Below are 23,910 nucleotides of genomic sequence, written 5' to 3'. Positions count from 1 at the left end.
TGTTTGAGTTTGCCTCTGTGGGTTTGGGAGTGTTTATTCAGGTCTTTTTGTGTGATGTTTAAAACAGAGATCATACATTTAATGGCTGCTAAACTAAATCACAAGCAGTATTTCATTCAGCTTTTACTTACTGCTCATAATACCACAAGTTTTGTTTAATGCTCTAAAGTCGCTGCCTGTTTGTTTAGTAATCCTGCCCTTCAGAGTTCTACTGGGGCTCTAATGCTCTCCACCACCTACACACCGTATATACTCAACTGTTATTAATGCACAGACCTAAGCTCATTTACTTTCTGTGCTCTGAGCCTTTCTTTATTAAAGCTGCATGGAGGCTGTAGCACCGTCTGGCCAAAATCCTAAACAAGGCCATCACTCTGCTCCCCCCTGAACAAGTGTGTAGTAGTGATGAGCCGTCTGATCCAGGGCCAGAATAATGTAACATTTGTTATTAAAAGCAGCTACAGTAATATGTAGAGGGGAGAAATGTGTTGTGAGTCAGGGGTAGTTTTCTTAAAATATTTTAATAGTTTCATCAACATCAGGCTTTTCTTTTAAATGTTCTCTGTATGGTAAATAAGGGTTTATTTCAGGTGCTTTTATGTGAAAGCTGAGCACATGTACATAAAGCATGCTAACAACAGCATTCATGTACGCAAAACATAGCATGATGAGGATCCTTTTTTTTTTTTTGGTTATCGATCCTATTTATTCTAGTATTTGTAGTAGCAATGCTCTATAAATCAATATGTCCTATGGACCACAAAATAATCCTTTACTGTATGTCAGGACTTAAAGGAATAATTTGCCCATAAAATGATGATTAGGTTGTTTGTTTGTTTTTTAATTTGTGAAGGAAACTTTGTTTTTCCCACATCCCTCCATGGTGAACGTAGAATCCAAACATCCATTTACCAACTCACACACATTTCGTGTAGTATAATCCAAGTCTCATTTATCCAGAGGTTTGATTGGTACTTCCCGAACACATGCATTTTCGTTATAACCTTACTATTTAAACCAGGGGTGTCAAACATACGGTCCACCAAAGGATCCAATCCAGCCCACTAGATAGCTGTGCACACCAATTAGTGATGCACTTGTAAAGGCTAAGAGGTGTCGGGTTTTAGGAGCAAGTTAACTGTGAGAAGCCTACTTCATGTAAAATGCTGGTACAGAGGCTTTTCACCCAGACTGGAATAAAGTTCTCTGAAAAATCAGTGAGTACTAATCATGATCGTATTTAAAGTTATTGAACGTAGAGCAAAATATTGTCAATCAGCAGCTGACTTATATCTTAAAACCACCAAGGCACTGCCAAAACTATAGATTCATAAATGGTTTGTAAGGTAGGTGATAACCTCACCTGGTCCCACCTTGTTTAGTGTTGTGATGACAGCATCACTGCACAGGAGTAGAAATGTATGGACAAATGCATGTAATGACTGAGAAGGAGGCTGACTGAATGTGGAAAAACTGAGACATGTTGTTGAAAGTGCACTTATTTTTCTTTCACATGTCACGCTGTTCATCATCTGTTTTGTCAATGGATGAGCATTTTCAGAGTGCACTTGTACTTTACACTAACATTTGGAGGTAATGTTATCAGAGGTTATTACGCAGTGGTGTTTGTTACTGGTCCGGCCCACTTTAGATCAAATTGGGCTGTATGTGGCCCATTAACTAAATGAGTTTGACACCCCTGATTTAAACACTTTTGCATAAACAGTTTCACGCATGCTTGTTTAAACTGAATGGAATCAATGAGCAGAGTTTGAACGCGCTTGCCAAGCTGTGTTACATGTCCCTGTGCAAGCCTGTTTATGCGTCAGTGTTTTAAATAGTCTTGAGTCTAGAGTTTGTAAACCCATGTTTACACACCTAGTTTTGCTTTTATTAACAACAGGCCCCCTATGACTTCATTTCAACAAGAATTTTCTGTTTTTTGATTCTTCGTTCACCGTGGAGGCATGTGAGTAATAGTTTTCCTCATGACTTCAGTGTAGCACATGGTAAATAATAGGGGCGGGAATCACCAGAGGATCTATGATACGATATTATCACGATTGGTTTTATTATTCAAGTCGGCTACCTAAAGTTTATAATAATAAATAATTTAGATATTTAAAAAAAAAAACTATATTTGGCGCTGTGGGATGATGCAATATCGCCACACTTCCCCCCACCCCTAGTAACTAATATACATATGATCATTTTGTGTATGAAGTGTTCCCTTGAATGGACTGGTTGCATTTATTTCATTCCCTTTTAAAATGCTCTATTATTTATAAGCTGCTACCTGTTGAATAAGAAAATAATTAAGTTTTAATTATTTATCAAGGACCTATTTCATTGATTTATATGTTGTGTGTGCTTCTGTGAAGCCAAGTCTGTAGTTTTATACAGAAAGCAGCAGCATGATTGAGAGTGAATTGTAAAATAATCATTTTTACTTGATTGTGTTGACATCGGGACTCATTTTTATATATTTTTTCATCATAGACAGGAGGAGGAGAGCTTTGCAAAATACAGTCTCCATAAATCGGAGCACATTACTTCCCCATCGTCACACTTTACACTCGTGTTAACATGATCCTACATGAGATTAATGGTGCTTTCACGTCACTTTCACTCTCGCTTTTGAGAGATTAGTCTACCTACATGTAGACAAAAAGTGGATACATGTCAGCCACTAATGGGATATTTCCTCTCTACGTTCACACTATAATCTCTGCATGCCTGAGTAGTCTGCTTCTGTTTTCCTTCTATCTATCTGCTGGGATGTGATGATGTAGGCAAAGCGTCCAAGTGGAGCAACAGGTGCTGTGTGGTCTTAACCTGGGATAGAAGAGATAATAATAAGACTCTTAACAGTAATCCATGCCCATTGTTTCCTGCGAAGCCCTCTAACAGCACTGGGCACAGACGGTGGTTTAATTATGATGGACTCATCAGCACAATGGGGTCTCTTATTAAGCACCCATAATCATCAAATACTGCAGCATATTGGCTCCGGACATCCAGTGAGTAGTGTGAGAAAGACGACCCCCTGGCAACCGTTTGATATCACACTTTGAGTTTGGTTTCCATGAGGACTTGCAGATACATGTTTGACATATTACTTTTTTCTTCTATGTATAACACTCATGGCATTAAAAGGTAGGGAGGAATGCTTTAACTTGCAGCCTCTAGTGCTTGTAGCTACACAACACATCAACAAACGGCAGGTTCCAGCTCTCTGGGGAATTAGGGGCACACAGCCTTGTCAGGATTAACAGCTCACTGGCAGGGAAAGGATTGGGCATGTTTTAACAAGAGCAACTTCGCTGAGCACTTTAGAGAAGGTAGCTGTTCAGATCACTTCCAAGGCATGAGTGTGAGCGCAAGAGCCCCTTTAGTGTCCACCCCCCCCACCCCCAAACTGCTCATTTGTGCTCATGTTTGGGATGAAAAGGGGCCATGTGACTAACTGCTGGAATGTATTGTGATGCAGAGTCGCTGTCATAGCACATTTACTTCCCAGGCTTCAATTAGGTGCATGAGAGTGGAAGAGTGCTTACATGTTTGAAAACTGGCCTCCTGGACTTGGCTACGGGCCATGCACAGTCAACAGCACCATTACTATAAATGTGAGTGTCCATTAACCCCAGAGAGGCAGGGCATCCATCAAGCTCAGCCTCCATACTTAAAGTATTGTCTTTGCAAAATGCTGTAAATGTCAGCAGGAAGGAATCTTTCTTTAGAGCTGTACACCTCAGACGCACTGGGAAGGGGAAGTGGGCCCATCGGTGGATGTCCCACTCGGCCCTGACACGCGGCGGCATCTTTTCCTGCGGTGGTGAAGTGTAGCGTACTGGCGTCTAGGAAGAGCCCCGGGATGAATCATGTGTGAACCTCATTGTTCTTCCAGTCAAACGGGTCTGTGTGAACCTGGGTTTGTCACTAACCTCTGCCTGCTTTCCCATGTTCTATATGCAGAGCAGCAACGTTTCCTCATATGACTTCCTAGCACATGTAGTTGACGATTAACTCAGAGATAGGTGTGGGCCTGCGGGTAATGGGTGTTTCACACACAAGGCCCCTGAGGTGTGGACTTGAGTCATATGACTTGGACCTGAGTCAGATCCAAGCTACATATTTGATTATTTCGTACTCAAGTTTACAAAATTAAAAAAGAATTGTGAGTCGACTTGGACTTAAACACCAATGACTTGTGACATGGATTGAAGCCTTCTGACTACTTGATACCTTTCCCCAAGCCCAAAGATTGAAAAGTTTGCCACAAATCGATTTCCCTCCATTTCCTGAATCTACTAACATTAATGCTATTCATTCAAAGCACATTGACACTTAACTCCCCAGATCCACTTTGTTTGAACCAATCGGACAGCACAGGTCAAGTTGCAGGAGATAACCATAAAGAATTAACGTTACCTTACAGTAGGAAAAAGATGCTAAAGATAAATTTTATTCACATACAAAAACGAAAAGTTGGTCAACAAAAAATGACTTCTTGAGGAGTCAAAACTTTAAGTTCAGGACTTGGAGTTGACTTGTGATTGTCAGTTATGACTTACGATATGACTCGAGACTTATCTTCTTGCCTTGGGACTGGAGATGCACGATCCCGATTCTGTGGCTTTGAGTATCAGCCGATACCTGATACTGATCCGATACCAAGCTATGTACCTTTACATGTAGAACAGAAAAGACTAGAGGCATCAGGCATTGATGACTACACAGTTCTTTCCTAAGATACAATCTAACAAGATGAAACAGATTAATCTAATGATTAGCTATTTATTTTTAACAAAAATAACATCAACAGCAGTTGAAATAGTGTGAAATACCTCCCCACAGCAGATTCTCTCCTTCACTCCATGAGGTATGACGTAGCTCCTGTCACAATAGATTTAAAAGGAAAGGATCACCTCAGGTATAGGTTGCATTTTCCAATACCCGATCCATCTATTTTGATGATATTGGGGCCAATATTCGATCCACATATTGGATTGATGCATCCCTACTTGGGACTCTACTCAGGATTTCTCAGTCTTGACTGAACCGCTCACATCATACATTCATACCCATGTCAGGAATCTTGGTGTCATTTTCAACTCTGATCTCAAATTTGACAAACAAATCAACCCTGTGGTGAAAGGTTCAAGTCCACCATCTCTCACAATGACATGACAACTGAAACCACTGTGTCAGTCCCTTCAAGGCTTGGCTATTGCAACTCTCTGTACCTGGGTGTCGGCCGGTCATCTTTGTCTCATCTGCAGCTGGTGCAGAGCTCTGCAGTGAGACTCCTCACTGGGGCCAGAAAAAGAGACAGCGTTACCCCAGTGCTAGCATCCCTGCACTGGTTACCTATCAAAAACGGGATTGCTTTTGAGGTTCTTTTATTTGTTTTTAAAGCCATACATGGGCTGATACCCCAGTATATTGCCGAACTTCTATGCCTCTACTCCAACTCCAGACCTCTTTGATCCTCAGCACAATGTCTTTTAACTATCCAGCAATGAAGGCTGATGGGTAGGGGAGATCGTACCTTTGCGGGCCTTAAATGTGCTATATAATAAACTTGATTTGATTTGATTTGACTTGGGACTTGCCTGTCCTGACTCAGGACTTGGGAAGTATGATCAAGTCTCCTTGTATTTACCTTGCAGATATCTACTGCACCTCTTATAGATACTGTAGACTGACACAAGTAACCGCAGTATGTCACAGTACGTCCATAATAACAGAGTGAGTCAGCCTTATCACACTGAACCCTGACCCTGTTGTTTTCACCTACATGTTGGAATAAGGTAGCGTGGTTGTTTTTAACGCGGCTGCACGCAGCAGACACCTAAAGAGAGGCAGAAAGTGCAGCTTCAGGCTTTTATGTAAGAGCACTTTAATCCCACCATGCACTGAGCTGATCATTTCAAGCAGATTTATGTCATTACTGAGAGAGACACAACATAAACTAACGCACCTGTTGCTGTGAGTGACAGTTAAAGTGCCACATCGGTGGGTTTTTTAACGTTTGAGGCTATTTACCACGGATCTACTTTATACTGCTTCCCACCATACTCTACAGCATATCATATCTGAGAGCCTCATCATGGTCTTTTAGCTGACTTTTAGCTGTGCCAGAGTCAACCACACAGTCACTATTAGTGCCAGGAAAGGTATTCAGATCCTTTATTTTAAAGTAGCTGTACTGCAGTGTAAAAATATTCTGTTACAAATAAAAAGCCTGCATTCAAAATTTTCCAGTGTGTGTAAGTGGCAGCTAGTGTTGAGGTTGCAGATTGCAACCAAATAAATACCCCTCCCTTTCCAAGCAAGCAGAAGAACCCACAGTAACCTACAGTTATGTAAACATGTCAAAGGCCCTCTCTAGAGCCAGTGTTTGGTTTGTCCATTCCTGGCTACTGTAGAAACATGGTGGTGCAACATGGTGAACTGGAAGTGGCCCCGCTCCGTATGTGTACATGAAGGGCTCATTCTAAGGTAACAAAAACACAAGTCTTGGTATTATTTGATTGCACACTAATGAAAACATGATTTTAAATATTATTTTCCAGTTACCCCAAAATACCCCAGATCCTGATCTGATTGAACATTTGAGGGAATGGTATCCCCGATCCACGGTGGGTGCTTCTTGGACTGGACTTGGCTCTGACCTGTAAAGGCATGTCCTTTGGTGCACCAGGGCGTAACTTCAGATCTTTTGAGTACTGTACGATGTGAGCTGGGGTACAAGCACGTCCCAAAGATGTTTGATCAGATTTGGATTTGGGGAATTTGGAGGCCAGGTCGACACCTTGAGCTCTTTGTCATCTTCCTCGGGCCACTCCTGAGCAGTTTTTGTGGTGTGGCATGACGCATTGTGGAGTGTCGCTGCTATGGGGGGTTAGGGTCAGTGGTTTTGATGTTTTGGCTGATCGGTATATGTTGCTCCAAAACCTGTATGTACCTTTCAGCATTCATGGTGCCTTCACAGATGTGCAAGTTACCCATGATGCCATAGGCATGAACACATACTTATACCAGCACAGATGCTGACAATTTGGATGGTCCTTGTCCTTTTAAGCCCAGAGGACACAACTTCCATGATGGACTCGTCAGACCACAGCACACTCTTGTATCTGTGTCAGTCCATCTCAGATGAACTCCCAAGCCCATCTAATAATATCCCTTATACAATCATCACAAGCATTCAATATCAATTTCAGCCTTGCCCCTTACAGAGAATTCTCTGGATTCTCTGAATCTTTTGATGATGTTATGGATTGCAGATGGTGAAATCCTTAAATACCTTGCAATTGTGCATTGAGAAAGGTCGTTCTCAAGCTATGACACTGTTTGCCCACACAGATTTCCACAGACTTTGCTTGTTTGTGAACAACAGAGCCTTTCAAGGAGGTCCCTTTATATCTAGTCATGATATTATCATTTGTTACCATTTAACCTGCCGACCTGTGAAATCTTCCTGAGATCAGACATTGATCTTCACAAACATGATTCAAATTTCTTAAACCTATTGTGTAGAGCATTCACTCAAATATCTAAATCCTATCTTTTTCTGGAGCTTTCAACCATATCTCTTGGCCTTACACTGAGAACATTCTCAGGTGTTGTGGATGCCCAAGACAAGAAGTTGTTTATGTCATGTCTGATTCTTTTACATTATTTTTGCTCTGTTCACAAGTCAAAACATGCAAACATATGGATATGTTCCTATATCCATCAACCCATCAGCAAACACATACTGACTACTTTAAAACATTGGTTACCATTTTCCAAAACACACCAAGTATTTAGGAAAATTTATTTCAACAGGCATTGTTTTCCACTAATTTTACTTAAGTATGAAAATATTTTTTGTGAGAGGTGAAACTTGCTTGAAGAATTGCCTGCCATTTGGTTTCTTGTCTAAGTGACATGTAGTTATGTCAAGCTGCTTGGACGAAGAACTGCTCCTTTGTGGTGCCTTTAAGGAAGCTCAGACATCCGTTATTTACATGTTGGCTGTTAAAAAACATTGATTCCCCAAGCTATGTTGTCGGGAAATCAGACCCGGAAGAATGATAAGCAAACATGGATTTCCTGACAAGGACTCTGAATCTGGCACAAACATCACAAATGTTGCTGCTTGGCAGCCAATTCTTAAGTGGCTAATTGTGTGTACTTTTCAGGTTTCTGACCATTTCCTAAAGCAGAGATGTTGATGTTTTGTTTTTTTAATTGTTTTTGGTTGTTGTGTTCTACTTTATTTTCACAGCAGTCCCTGATTAAAACAACACAAAACTACATTCCACAACTGTTTATTAAAACAAACTATGATTAAATGTAGGATTAGAATTAAATCAAAACTAGAGACCATCTGGGATCACTCCAGCTGCGATACAGCAATGCGCAACAACAAATCAGGGGAGTGGGGGTAATGGCCCAGCCCTACTTCCAGCCACCTTGCTTAGACCACACCCATCTTGAACTCAGCCTTCATTTTGACCTCAACTACAGATCAGTGAAGCTTTGTGACCACATCTTGCACAGATGCAACATCACTGCATTGACAAATTCTATCCACAGTCAGATGGGCAGACATATAAACACAGCAGGACCACATTTTGCCATGGTGACACACACACACACAGACTCACAAGGTGAAAAATACGTCCTTGAAACTGGTAATCATTTTTCTCATACATTTTTTTGTTGTACTCTTGTTTCTCTTGTGGGATGAAAAAAACACTTTTAATTAACCTGCTAAATGCTTGTCAGTGTATTTACATTTCTAAAATACTGCTCTTTCCTTCAACTCAAGCAGGGACCATGACCCCCACCCCCCATTAACCACTTGACCTTTCACCGTACAGTGAGACCACTCCACGCTGAACAGACCCCAGCAGAGGTCAGGATTAGGAGGTCATCAGGATTAAGAGACACGGGGTCAAAAAACAACCTCTTTTTAGTCCGCAGCAACAGGCGAGGGGTCGTCAGCATTCACATCATGTGTTCATGAGTCATTTGTTTTGTTGTTCATCTTCACTTCAATAACACATCAATAGTTCTGAGCCATAATACCCCATAATAACCCTAATCTGGCCAAAATAGCAAAGCAGAGTACGTACTCTGCTTCAGCCTCACATATTAGGCACAAAACATTTTATGAAAGTGACATCATCCTATATTAGTAACAAGGTGTTTTTGTGCTTAGCCTTTTATTGATTCACGGTTAAGGAGACCTCTGCTCTGACGTTTTAGAATGGTTGAAAGATGGTTAATGGACGATCACAGGACACAAGACGTGACACATTCACATGACAAACATCTAAGGAGAAAGATGTGGATGTTTTAAAGGAGGTAATGAACTGTTGGACATGCAACACATTAAACATATAGACAACTTGTGATTTGTTTTATGTGTCTTATTTGTTTATTTTGCTGTTTTTATCCTTTTTTGTTGTATTTTTGGATATTTTGTTCAATATAATTTTTCAGATTTTAATAGGCATTTCTCACAGCAGATATTTTGACTGTCACAGTAGGAAAGGCACAGGTTTTACCAATAACACTAACAAGTGTCTCAGTGAGCCAGCATGGACGATATGAGGGACCCGAAATCAAAGCAGTTTAATTAATTCAGCCATCATCAATTTGACTTCCTTTCCTACTGTGAGAAGTTAAAATGTCCTCCATGAAAAAGGCCTATTGTGCTGAAATGTCGCAACAGCTAGTAAAGTTATCATCTTGTGAGTCTGTGTGCATGTGTGTCATCATGACGAAATGAGGTTCTGGTAACACCTATTGTAGCAGGAACTACCACAGACGATGTTTTGAATACTTTTGCAGGTGTCTGTCTGTCTGTCCGTGGACAGATTTTGGTGATAACGGCACAATTATGCAAGATGCAGCCACGAAACTTTACAGATGTGCAGTTAAGATCAAAATGAAGGCCAAGTTTGAAGATGGGTGTGGTCAAAACAAGGGGGCTGGAAGTAGGGGGGTAGGAAGAAGGTAAGGGGCCACTTTACGCCCCTGACCAAAATTCGCTTTAAAGGGGAACTCCAAAAACTCCAAATTCAGAGTTCTAAAACTCAAATTTGTGATGTCACAGCGTATAAATTCTGGAGCTGCTCCACAGACAATGATCGGTAGGGTGTTCACTTGCTTTGGTCCGAATCAGGGACTAATTTTGTTACAAAGTTGCATAATTGCCTAGAGCTGGTTTGTGTTCTCACAGCAACATTTACAAGTGGATCATATGAAATGCCCTGGGTGAGAAAGCTGCTCTTGATTGGTCAGAATTTCCATGCAAGAAAAATCCAGGAAGTAGAACAATGAAGGACAATGTTTTGATGCATTGGATGCACTGAATGCCGTACAGAAGGAGGCGCACATTAATAATCCTCCGGGACTGTAACATGCTTGTGCTTGCTTAACCCAAATAGTGTGTAATGCGACTGCAGTTGGTTCAGAACACGTTCTCACCACAAACGAACCGCACCGGAGTTTGTTTGTAACTGGACCGAGACCACCTCTTCAAGAAGGTCTCGGTACGGTTGTTTTGGTGTTCACCTGAGTGTGATTCCTGTGTTTACACCTGCCCAAATGAACTGTACTTACAGTGCAAACGAACCTGAGTTCGACTGAACTGAACCAAACAGGGCACCCAGGGGAATGTTCTGGGTATATGGGTACATTTTGTGTTTTGTAACTGAGAACACTACAATAGTATAAACCTCATTTGGGTATAAAAAAGAAAGCAAACATTCTGTGTGTCCACAAAATCAAGCTCCAATTCATTGTCTATAGAGCAGCCCCAGACTTTATTGCTGATGACATCACAAATTTGAGACTTACTTCTCTGGTTTTTGGCTTTGAGAGAGAGTATCTCTTGTTCACAAACATTGTTTACACTTTCTGAGGCCATGGAAACAACATACTGAAATTGTTAACTTAGGTGGTGCTCACCTTTAAGTTGTGGGTCGCTGTGTCCCGTCTGGAGCGATCCTATTGCATGATCATCTCTAGTTTTTTTCTCATGTAAAGGTCTTTCTTTGATTATTATTATTATTAATGTTGAATGATAGCATGTTCCTAAGTCTTACATGCTAATACCCTCATATATAAACATGTCCTCCTCTACAAATTATTCATTACAAGCACAAAAATTACTTAAGATAATTGGAAAAAATCAGACAAAACCTGAACTTCTCACTAATTAGGCTATATTTGTTGTAACAGTCAAAATATAACTCTTTGTCTATAACAGCTCATGAATGGGAAGTGGGACATGGCTTCATCCAGACTGTAATCTCATTACAGCACCTCACTCCTACAGACTGCACACTCAATGAGGGATTATGTTTAAGATATGGAATTCACAGCGATGCAATTCAGCTCTGCTTCCTCTATAATGCAAGATGCTCTCGCACTGCGTGACGGCACAGTAGCTAATTACTTTTGTGCTCCTGGTAACCTTTCTCTTCCTCTTGTTGTTGTAAGTGGCGCCTGTTGAAAGGCGTGAGCGAGCATCACCTCTTGACCCTGTTGCTTCTCTTTTCCTTCCACCATCTCAGAGGTGTTGTTGAGAACACGTGTGAGTCTCTGAGTTTTACTCTGGTGGTAAATCACTCTGATTACAAAGTGCTGATATTACTAATGAGCTGATCTCTTGTTTCATGTTACCGGTAAGTGGTCACGTCCCACTGAATCAATGCCTGCGTCAACAGCAGGTAGTGGTTGGTGTTCATTTCACACCACCTGCCTGCTGTACAGAAAGATCTCAGCCACAGAAGATTTCACAACAAACCAATGATTAAGATGTCGCAGTTGCCGCAGAAATCCCATAAGTGCAGCTTTTTTTAGGATTCCAGTAAAATCTATTTCAGTACAATAAACAACAGGACATGATTATCTTGCACCAAACATGCTGCTGCTTTGATGGAGGACGTAAACAGGTAGTGAATTAGCGGTGGTGATGGAGATGGCATTCGGGCACAATTGCAGCTCACATAAACATGCCAAGAAGAACAATCTCAGATATTTTCAGCTCATGTGTGAAATACGTAATCTCGATGTTTTTCCATTAGTCTGTCTGAGTGTGAGAACATCCCAGGATCAAAAGAAGAGACCAGTTCTGTTTTTTTTAACAATGGTTGTATCACACAAGGATTTTCCTTCCTCATCTTTTACGCTTGGCTTCTTAAAATAACAGAGGATCTTTTTTTATTTTTAAATATGTACTGAAGGATCAAGTCTGACCAGAATAAGCCAGTCTTTGGGCTTTGTAAGGATGAAAATTAAAGATGGATTTTCAATTCTTGGACTGAGTTGGATGGAAGATAACAGCCAAATTAGGAACAAATGACAACAAAATGTGAGGAATAAGATTGACAGAAAGCTCCCATTACAGTGTTTCATGATTGCCTGAGCTTTGGTTTCACGCCATGCTTAATGCAAAGACAAAAACTTAATTGTTATATTTTTACATTTAAATAAAACATTACATACAAAATGCAAAACTTGTGCTGGTTCTTGGACAAGCACATTAGTAAAAACTCAGCATGTGTTTGCAGCCTTGCTGTTTTGGTAGTAGTAAAATAAGGTGAGCAGCAGTGCGACATAATTAGTAATCATTTACCACAACATAAAAAGCCGTTAGAGAACCTGTATGGCAGTTTCTGAGATCACAGAGGAGGCCCTCAGGCCTGTACTGTTGGTATTGAGTTAACTGTATTTTTTTTTTCCTCTTGGATTGCCACCAAGTATTTGCTTTCTGTATTTTTATTAAGATCTTAACTTACAAATTAAACTTGTCAGTGAATAAAGAAATTTGTTTATGTTAAAGGTACAGTGTGTAGGATTTAAGGGCATATGTTGGCAGATATATTATATAATATCATATGTTTTCATTGGTTTATAATCACCTGAAGATAAGAATCGCTGTGTTTTCTTTACCTTAGAAAGAGGAGTCCTCTTCCGTGTTGTTTCTACAGCAGCCTAGAAGGGACAAACCAAATGCTGGCTGTAGATAAAGACATTTGCATGTTTGCATTTTCACGTAGATCACCCACATGATTGGCACACGGGAGAAGTTTAAATTCTGCAGCCTCACCTCTAGATGCCAAAAAATCCTACACACTGGAGCTTTAATGTTAAGTTTTGTTTTCCGCAATTAGCACAGAGCAACAACAACAAAAAGATGCAATAAAATACAATGACAATCATTCTGCTTTGTTTTATGTTATCATAGTAATCATATCACTATTTTGCCATCTACCTTATAAAGACTGAGCTTAAATACTGGTACACTGCAGGGTGAAGGGGGGCAGGCGGAGGGCTGAGGTGGAAGTGGTGGCAAAATAACTGGCAATCCCTTTTATTCCAGCAGCTGCGCTTTTAGCAGATCTCCATCAAATCTCAGCACTGCTACAGTCACACTACAATGGACATTTCACTACCTGTTGTTGCATGAAAACTTTGCATACTTACACTAAACTGGTTTACTCTAAACACATGCAGCTTGTACGTTTCTATATACTGCCTATCTGTATTTACAGTGTGCATTATACCATGCAGTTCACAACAATATTAATACTTTTTTTAAGAATCCTGTTTAGTGTCTGTGCAACCAACCATGAAAATTCTGGTATTTTCTATTGTGCATATTTTCAAGTGACTCTGAGATAACATGCAACATGTATTCCCTAAAGATTTCACAATATTTATGTACTTGAATGCCACACTTAGATCTGTTTTTCTGTATGGTGTCGCAATGTGAACAAACAACAACAACTGAGCTGTCTCCATAACAACAGAGCAAACCCCATCCACCGAGAGAGACTGTGAGATGTGGTTGAAAGGCCTGCAAAACTAGTAAGAGGTACTTGAGTTAAGATTTATTGTTTCTAAGATCCAGAGTGAACTTATTGAAAGTAACTCTGAATCAGATTTTTTTTCTCTGCTACACATGGTCATGTGTCCTGTTGGCCAGCAATTTTGTGTGAAGGGAGGGGGTGAGGCCAGTAATGCTGATGGCCAATCACAGCAATGGTCTATGAATGATTATTATATTATCATGATAATGATCCCCCCAAACAGCTTGATTCATTTTAATAGATTCACTGACACTAGAGTGTTGGTGAAAAATAATTAAGAAATATTAAAATATTTATTTTAAAAATTAAAACGTTATTACCATTATTATTATTATTATTATTATTATTATTATTATTGTCATCCTTAATAATTGTTATTATTACTGTTGTTTTTAATTAATATTGATATATTACTATATTATTGTTGTTATTAAATTGTAATAAAAAGAAGAACAATAGTATTTTCAGGCTGCAACCAAGATTATTTTCAAAATCCATTATGCTGCCAATAACTTCCTCGATTAATCAATTAATTGATAATTCGTTTGGTCTATAAAATGTCACAAAATGTAAATAATCAGTTTCCAAAAGTGGTGACGTCAAGGAGCTCTTACTGTCCACAACCTGTTAATAACATCCAACTTATTATCATATAAAACAAAGAAAACCATAAAGTACTCACTTCTGTAATTATGCTCAAAAATGACTTATTATTTAAATAATTTTCTGTCAATGGATTTATCGCTTCATTGCTTTAGTCCTAGCAGCCTAATACACCGCAGCCTTCTGTGGGTAATATATCAGGTCTTTTACACCACTAAGCAATAAATGCATACTTTTTTTTATCGCGCTACCACCTGACAGTGGGATCAGTTTGTTGTGTAATCCAATAAGCTCCAGTCCGTATTTCCCCTCAAGCCCATCTGGCTCACTGGCAGGGTTTGTTTACTGGCTGAGAGGCTGGGAAGAAGGGGATCCTACAGGACCTGGGAGACTGTACAATCTACCTCTGTTTGTGGAAGAAGAAAAGGAAAAAAAAGAATAAGTCGAAAACTTTACTACGCCTACTTTTCTCTCATTGGGATGCTCGCTTAGTTGCCGTGGCAGGAGTGTGAACACAACTCGGAGCATATTTGTTTTATTTTTTCTGTTCCCAAACAAAAAAAGAGAAGAGCGGAGTGCTGCGGAGCCACGACCAAGTCTGTCTGTCAGCCGCTCACACAGAGTGGAGGTCTCACTGAAATCTCTGCACTGACTGAAGACGAGTTGTCGCTTTCGTGCTTTACCAGCTGCCTGGAAAAAATAACCGTATTTCACACGCAGGATAAGTCAACTGTGATGTTTTGTGCTCGCTGCTGAAGGACTTGAAGGGGATTTTTACGAAAGACACGCTAACGTTACGCCACGCATGCCACAACCATCGAGTCAGCAGCAAACGGCTCCAAAAATTCCTCTAAAATAAGTTAACGGTCACTTTTGCTGTGATTTTCTTCCGTGCAACGTGTCTCTCGTTTTAAAAATCATGCGCTGCATCTGCGTGGTGTGTGTAGGGTTTCTTAAACTTAAATTTAATTGAGACAGTTGCTGAAAAGCAGCGCAAACTTCACTTGTGGCCTGGGCTAGAGTGGCGGAGCCAGGCTAGGCAGGTAGCTAGCTAGCTTAACTGCCACTTGCTAGCAGCAACGTTAGCTTCGTTTCGGCCAACAAGTCTTGTTTTTGCTCTTTTTTGTGGACACGGACGAAGTCAACTGGGCCAGTTTAACCAACCAATGCGTATAAAGACACCAAAAGAGTACTCATGACCCGTGGTGGTGTGTGTTAACGTTGCTTTTCCATGAGGTGGCTAACTTTAGCAGCAGCAGCAGCAGCAGCGGTGTTAGCTTGTGTTTGACTGAACACGTTGGACTCGTTCCTCCGCCCATCTTCCGGGATGTCTTTTATTTATTTTTGTTTACCTGTTGGTCCACGCCGCAAAACAAAACCAATCTCCTGAAGGTATTTCTTCTCCAGTTTGAACTCTCCTCCTTGCCAAGGATTATTCTGTATTTGACCCGGAATAGTGCTGGATGGGGTCTTATTCCGAGTCAGTTATGTGGCTCCGGACTTTGTGTTTTGTTTTGACCGCTGTCTGCTTTTTGATGAGCTGTCATCGAGCGAGTGCAGAGAGTAAGTAACACTTATTATAACAATTTTTATCGTACTTAATATTAAGCATTTTAATTATGTAAAATTGTTTGAATACGTGGCTTGTTGAACTGCGCCACTGCTTGTGTATACACTTGAGAAATGAAAAACTGCAGACACAGACTTTAATTTGATTATAAAAAAATGTTTGTGAAATACTACACAATTATCTGTGTGTTGTACGTGAGGGGATTATCACTGTAATCTGAAACCCATTACAGATTCTTCTGATTGTGCCAAGATAATGGGAAAATTAATTAAACTGATTTATTGTATTATTTTAATATTTTAATTGAGATACATTGTCATATGCATGTAGAAGCCAAATAATGTGACATTAATTAACTTTCAGCTACACATATATATACTTAACTAAATACAGAAGTTAGTAAAATGATATTAAATTACATAAATTTTTAGAAACAGTATAAACATACATCTGATCAATGTAGACACCCTGTGACCTAGTCTCACTGCGATATTGTCATCCAGATTTTTTTGTTTTGTTAGTGATGGTGATTTGATAGAGGCACGTAGGCAGCAACAGTGGGCTTGTACACAGTCACTGCATTGAAGGGACAAAGGTTAACACTTATCGGCTATTTGGAGTCCCCAGGAACTGTAAACAAAGTGTTTTATCCCAAATAAATAAGAAGTCTGAGAGTTAAGGAGAATTAATTGGTTGTTATTGTAAAAGGCAAAGCCATGGCTTGTTGTTGTGGTCAGCGCAGGAATGTAACAATAAGCCCTCTTTACAGCTTGTGACAATCCCTTTATATTCACCAGCCAACAAGCACCGGGCGATAAGAAGAATGAATGAACATTTGCAATCACCCAGAGACATTTTGACATTTCTCAAACACCACAATGGCTGTGACACACTCAGTGTCTCACACTGTTGGAATCTGTTACTTTAAGCAAATATTGGTTAAACGTTTGAGGAAATGTATGGCAAACCTGTGGGACTACTTGCTGCTTTAAACTTCAGACAGTTGACTTCAGACACTTAGAGTATGACAACAACGGAGACCAGCATATTGAATGTGACACTACACAGGTCTGTCATTGTTCCATATGCTGGGAAATATTCTCAGTTCTTTTGACTCTTGACTTTCCATAGTTTGAAGAAATGTTGGCCTGTGTTCAGTCCATGTGTTATTACTTTGTTTTGAGTTTTGAAATGAACTCATAAGATATTACTAAAATAGGTGGCAAAGACAAAATATATTCCAAATCCAAATTATGCCCAAAAGCTCCACTACAAGAAAAGTATGTCAATTAACTCTGTCTTGTGTGATTGACATGCAGACAAAACACTGATTTTCATAATTGTCACTCACTAATTTCCATTAAATCTTTGCCTACAGGGAACGCATGCCAAACACATTGCTTTAGTTTTGGTACACAATCCCAAAATATCAAAGGCCTTTATGGATGCTTTTATTAAGATTAACGAATATCTCTGATGTGTCAACCCATTCATTTTTTCCTCTTCTGCTTTTAAGACAACATTGCTTCAAGGTTTGTGCTGTGTCTCAATAATCTTGACACAAGCACATGCACAGTAGTACACAATCCTCCTTTGTAGTGTATGAGAAGTTTGTCCACTGTATCCACGCACAGTATGTAGCCCCAGGTAGCTTTAAAACTCCTACTACTGCAGTACTGTTTGTGGCTGCAGTTGGCTTTAAGAGGTGCTTTGACGCAAAAGAAAAGCACAGACTCTCTGACCGTTCATCAGATTTTGGTCAACGGCGAATAGAGCGATGTCATCAAACCAGTTTGAGCAAGAATTTTAAGACATAAATCAAAAGCAAGTTGTGTAATTGCACTGCAGTCCCCCCCTCGTGCTCCTCTCAGACTCAAGAGTGAACCACAGAAGGGAAGAGTGGAACCTGGGCCTCACACTGCCCGATTTCATAAGCTGGACTGGCAGTGTCGAAGTCGGGAAACCTTCTGAGCTACTTGTTGGTACCAGTCCAACTCAGCTTGATGGAAAAATTCACTTAATAATGGAAGCTTATATTTGGTGGCAGCCTGAATTGATTTAATTTATTTAACACCAGCCGGCAGTTGGAAATGTTAGCGCTGATTTGTCTGTGTAACTGCTAATGTGTCTTAATGTTTTGTTACGTATTGCATATTTCATACTTTACGCTAGCTCCAGTTCAGGCCTCTTATGTAGTAACATTACATTCAAGTCACAAAGGTAGGCATCCGTTTTTTTGAGAGATAAATACCTAGTGTTCTTTGAAAAGCCCAGAAAGTCATTACTGCTGCTCTTTAGGTATCTCCAAAATATCAATCCTAACAATATGGATGAAAAAAATACTGTGTCTGCTGCACCATGACATCTTTTTCAAAGTTATTTCTTTTGTTGTGCCATTGTTTCCCAACAAAAATGTCAGCTGGAAGTGACTCAGATGCTGTATGTAGAATTTGTACATTGTGAAACAAAACATAAAAGGTCATATTAATGTTTAGGTTATATGATTTCTGTATTGCAAACCTCTCGCACTTTAAGGTGTATTGTTTTTAGCTTGTCTTTTATATTTATGGTACTTATGTATGCTTTTTATTTGTGCGTTGTGGTGATTTTCCTGTCTGTTCAGTTGCACCGGGAGCTCACCGAGGCAAGCTTTTCAAGTCAACTCAACGCAGTTCAAAAGTTTATCACCAGCAATATTTGTCTATATTGATGCTGCATTGTATTATCTTGCTTTTTTCATACAAAACATTGTGTTTATATTCCTCTTGTCTTGTGTAAAACGAGCAAGGGAGTATGTCATTTCTGACAATCTGGATAGGAAACAGTTGAAACTTGGCAAACAGGTTGAGAATCTTTTTGTATGAACCAGCAGACACAGTGTTTTTTAATCTAGATGGTCAGAGAGGGTTTTGGAAATACCTTCAGAACAGACATCACCAGTTATTTATTTTACCAAAAAAAAAAAGGATGCTTAGCTCTTGAATTTAATGGCAATACATAAGACGCACAAACAGTTGTTTAGTTCAGCTTGGTGTGGTGTGTGGAGGTCTCAGGTGGTCGGGTTCTCAGACTGCAGCGTATTGTTGTGCCATTATACCACATCAATTTATCAAGAGGGTCAAACAGCAGGGGCTCGCAATGAAGCCACCGGCAGCCTGTTGTTGAGTGCCACTCTAGCCAGAGCAGGTCTCATGAGCAGACAACAATCCAGCAACCTGGGACTCTAGATTTACGCCTCTGGACAAGAAAAGCAATTGTAAGGTGATGAAACTGTCACCCCACCACCACCTCTCCAAAAAACACTCACAAAAACACCACACACAAACTGCCACTGCTGTCTGGAGATGACAAGAGTACGTTTGACATGTGCACAATAGAATGATCTTTACACTTGTCACCCTCAACAATGTCCCAGTAATCCTGGTTGACAAGTTCAGGTTTGAAAATTATATACGGCTCGAAAATGGAGTAAATTGGCACACCTGCACTCTTGCACTCCGACCACACAGGCGCCTGACAAGGAAGCGTTGTTGTGTCACATCTTTACCCTTGACACCGTGCCCCTGTTAAAAGGAAATGTGCTTGTTATTGTGCTCTCACACTTAAGAGGTAATAATTACCTCAATGCCAACACTGGAACCAAGAATAAAGTCTATGCAAGTGCAGCTGGTGTGCAACTGAATCACCAAATGATCTTTGGTCCAGAGCCATCCATACACGATCCACTTCAAACAACCCCAAGAGGGAACTTTGTGGTTTTATGGGCTCTCTCTTTTTACTCCATTTCCCTCTATTTAAAGACCGAGGCCTGAATTACTTTGGTTTAATCTGATTTCCTGGACTGTTGTACTGTATTGTATTGTCAGTGTGCTGCACTTGCCATGTCACCCCTACCTAACAGCAGGCATATCTTAGAAACTTGCCCGCTCTGCCCCCGGTCCTGCTCACAAGACATTTATAGGAGAGCCTTTAGAAATTTCCTAAGAAGTTTGTATCTCTTAGAGTTGTAGTAATGTCGCTGGTTTGACTGCTATAATACCTGATCCTGTGCAGTCAGAGATATGACAAACCTCTCCTAATTAACTTTAATTGCAGTGTAGTGCCTTTCAAAGTTAAATGGTTGTATGCAGACTTACTAAACATAGCCTCGAGCTTAAACATTTGTTGCAATTTAAACTCATTTGCTTTTGATTTTACTTTTTTTTGTATTACATGTCATTTAATTCAGAAGAGAGAATGAGCTGTTGAAAGTTGTTTTCTGTGTTCACAACGTACCTTTAAAACCGACTGGTGATTAGGTTTTTACAACCCGTCTTAAAGTGGATTACATCACATGTCAGTTTGGAAACGGTGAACATGTATCTTGGTGACCTCGGCATATTGTGGATCTGCGGCTAGTTTTAGCCTGGGTTAGAAAACAGCAGAGCAGCGAAACCTTGAAAAGGGAAGTTTTGCAATCACCGAGTGTTTGTGTTCTTGCATGCTCATTGAGGCCTCAGTTCTCTCTGAGGCCAAGCGCTACGATACGCCATCAGTCTAACAACCTGTAGCCCCCCCCCACCCACCCTCCACCTCCGTCACAAGATCAGAAGCTTCAGTGCCTGTTGATGCTTGCAGCTGCAGTGAAAGGATTTTAGGTTTGTACAGTGTGCTGAGCACACAGTGGACAGAGTGAACCTCAGACTGTGTAGACCTGACTCCCATCAGAATAGATATGTACAGTATTTATGTTCACACGTCAGAGTTATTGCTCAGCACATAAATTTAGGGCCATCTTGTGACCGAGATGCTTTGTTGTTTTCATCAGGTGTTTCACAATGGTATCTATCTGGATTTATTATTAGGACAGCATGTCATCATTGGCATTGTATTAGGCTATTGTTTGTTTTTATTACCTTGTCTTGTAAGTAGGATCAGAGAAGTCAGGTGTCAGATGTGAAGAAATTAACATTTTCTTCTTGTGGATGGATATTGTCTTGCAAATGTGATGAACTGCATGGATTTCTTTTACGTCGACTTCCATTGTGTTCTGATTAAACTGTGAGCTGGACCATCTTCAGGTGTCATCCAGTGGATCTGAACACACTCTAGCTGCTGTGACATTTAACAGGCAGTGTAAGAAGGGCTTCTGTTTGCAGTGCCCACTTCTTGCAGTCATTATATTTACAATAATGTGTAGGATTGCTGCTAACAGTTGCTTGCATTATTGATTAAATGGTCGATTATTTTTTCTGATTAATTTTGCTTTATTTAAATTGATTTTATTTTTATTTTTATTGGGTTTTAAATGTCACTTTAAGGCATTTATTTCTGTTTGGAAAATACTTTACAAATCAGCTTTGCCTTGTCTTGTTAGTAGCATATATAAATTGTTGGTTTTGGTTCTTCCTTTGGATTTATAGGAAATCATCTTACTACTCCTTTTTAATTAACCTTAAAAGTTCATCTGTCTCGGAGCTGCAGGCTGTGAGAGACTTCAGTCAATATCAGTCTGCCCCTCTAATGACTCTAATTGTCGATTCAGAGCACCATGGTTGTGTTTTCAGTCTTGTCTGGCTCAGATTAGGTGATGTATGGAGAGCTGGAGCTGGCCTAGTCACCATAGTAACCTTTGTGAGGTCTCCCAGTTTGTTCTCTTTCTCAACAATACAGAGAACATTTAAATTCTGGGATGCACCCGGTTTGTTTTGCTTGAGTTGTGTCATGTCGTCTCGGACTGAGTTTCAGTGCTTTATGCCAGAGCAGCAAAAAACTTTTTTTTTTAAAGTTCCTATTTCTGCCAAAGTTTGATTCCTTAACTAAGTGTTCACACATGGAGAAGTCAGATCGGCCAGTTCTTTCTCTGCTGCCGCTCTAAAATTCCTCACTTACACACCAGGGCTGCCATGTTCCAGTTTCCAATGTGAGCCACTATCGGTACGGCCGGTGTGTATTAGATTCTCTATTGGGAATGCAGTGCTAAAAATACTGGCCTGGCTGAAAGTGTACACTGATAGAAGCCCGGACTCGCCGCCTTGTGATGATTCGCTTTCTCCACAGGGTCACTCAGTACTCTGCTGGTTGACTTAAGAGCAACTACAGAACCACTTTCCTCTTGTACTATACACTGCTGAGAGTCTTTGTCTATTAAATTGTTTTGTTTGAGTGTGTGTGGAGTCTTGTATTAGGAATATGAAGGCTTGTTGTAGTTGTAAATGTGTCCCTTGATGGATCTACTGTAGGCTCCAATCGCTGCAGACTCCTCTGGCAGTTACCATCAGTTTGATCGGAAATGTTTCATTTGGAGGTCGATGTGTTGAAATTACAGGTTTGTGGCATGCCATTCATGCTTAAAATTCGGCTGTGGACCCAAGGCCACAAAGAGAGCTGCAGATTTAAATATAGTTTAAAAAGAGAAATGTACTTTCAACGAGCCAAGTTCCTTTTTATAGCATGCAGTTAAAACCCATGTTAGGACATTTTGTGTTTATTTTAAACAAGCCTCAAAGTTGTAGGCTGAACTGTAGATAACTGCCATGGAGCGAGCATGCTGGTTAAGGTCATGGAGTGAAAAGCTTGTTGTTTGGACACTCAGTGATTGGACACTCTGTGTGTGTGTGTGTGTGAGCCAGTTGTCTTGTACTGTTATGTAACAGAAGGTGTAAAATGAGCTGCTGCCATAAAGAGGTGCACGCCTAGCTGTTATACCTCTTCCCCACATGGCCAACCAGTTGGCCTGATGCACCCAGCTCAACGGTGTGTTGGTTGGTAAACAAAAACAGTCCACTCACCAGGCAGCAGCACACCTCCAGCTGCAGCCGTGACTTGTGAACTGTAAAATTGGGCCTGGAATGTGCCACATTACACCCGCGAAGGAAAACATCTTTATGACCATCGTTACTTGTGTTATGTCACACAAAGCATATGCTTAAGAGTTTGGCTTATATCCAGAGCAGAGTGTTGAGGATATCCTCATTACTGTCAGATCTCTTCGTACAGAACCCCTGAGTGTAATAGTGTTTAATGTATTATGCAGGAGGATTCAAGAGCACTGTACTACATTATCAGGGTTCCCACGCGCCTTGGAAAACCTAGAAAAAAATTGACAAATTTTCCGGTCATGGAAAACACATAGAAAATGAATTGAAAAGGTTAAATGTCCTAAAACTTCTTGTAAAATGTCTCTTAAAAATGTTTCAAACTTCTCCTATTTTCCTTCAGCTGAGAATGAACTACTAGGCTATCTATCAGAGTTACCCAAAAGTTACGTTCAGGATCATATTAACATTCAAATGATAGTTTATGTATGTTAAGTATTTTTAATAGGTGGCTTTCAGTTATGTTGTGCAAACACTGTGACAATATAAACTTCGAATGGAAATGTCCTGGAAAATGATCTCAAGAAATGATAGTCTTGAGTTGCAGTGTAGTTGGCATTGATCCAGAACTGAAACAATGAGCTACTTAATCAATTAGTTGATTAAAAGAATTCATCAAGCATATCTAGAATCGATGAAGTATTTTCTTGAAGCAACAAGGGCAAAAATGCATCTAGCATCCCAGATGTGGGGATTTGGTGCTATTCTTTGTTCAAGTCAGTTTAATATGATTTATATAGCCCAATATCACAAATCACAAATTTGCCTCAAGGGGCTATATATCATTGTTAAATGGGATGTTATTGAGTTTGAGGCTATTGGTTGAACAAATCAAGTAATTAAAAGACAAATTGTGCACAGCTTTGTTCACTATTGTCTGATATGACTGATTGACTGACATTAGTCCCTTGTGTTATTGTGATACAGTAGAATTTAAAATGATTGAGACAGTTAAAATGTAGTTAAGGAATTTCCCATCAAACAGGATCATGTGTCT

The 23,910-nt window shown here is 40.1% G+C and overlaps 1 protein-coding gene across 1 annotated transcript in view; it reads left to right on the top strand.

Moving 5' to 3' along the window:
• Positions 1-14,822: 14,822 nt before the first annotated feature.
• Positions 14,823-23,910, top strand: part of insra (insulin receptor a) — a 66,468-nt gene continuing 57,380 nt past the window's right edge. The window contains exon 1 of the mRNA XM_049597755.1: positions 14,823-16,049. Within this exon, the coding sequence (XP_049453712.1) occupies positions 15,950-16,049 (100 nt within the window). The 5' untranslated portion in view covers positions 14,823-15,949. The remainder of the gene's footprint in view (positions 16,050-23,910) is intronic.

This window comes from Epinephelus fuscoguttatus, linkage group LG15, assembly GCF_011397635.1.
Source record: "Epinephelus fuscoguttatus linkage group LG15, E.fuscoguttatus.final_Chr_v1".
Taxonomy (NCBI): domain Eukaryota; kingdom Metazoa; phylum Chordata; class Actinopteri; order Perciformes; family Serranidae; genus Epinephelus; species Epinephelus fuscoguttatus.
This window is presented reverse-complemented; position numbering and strand designations above follow the sequence as displayed.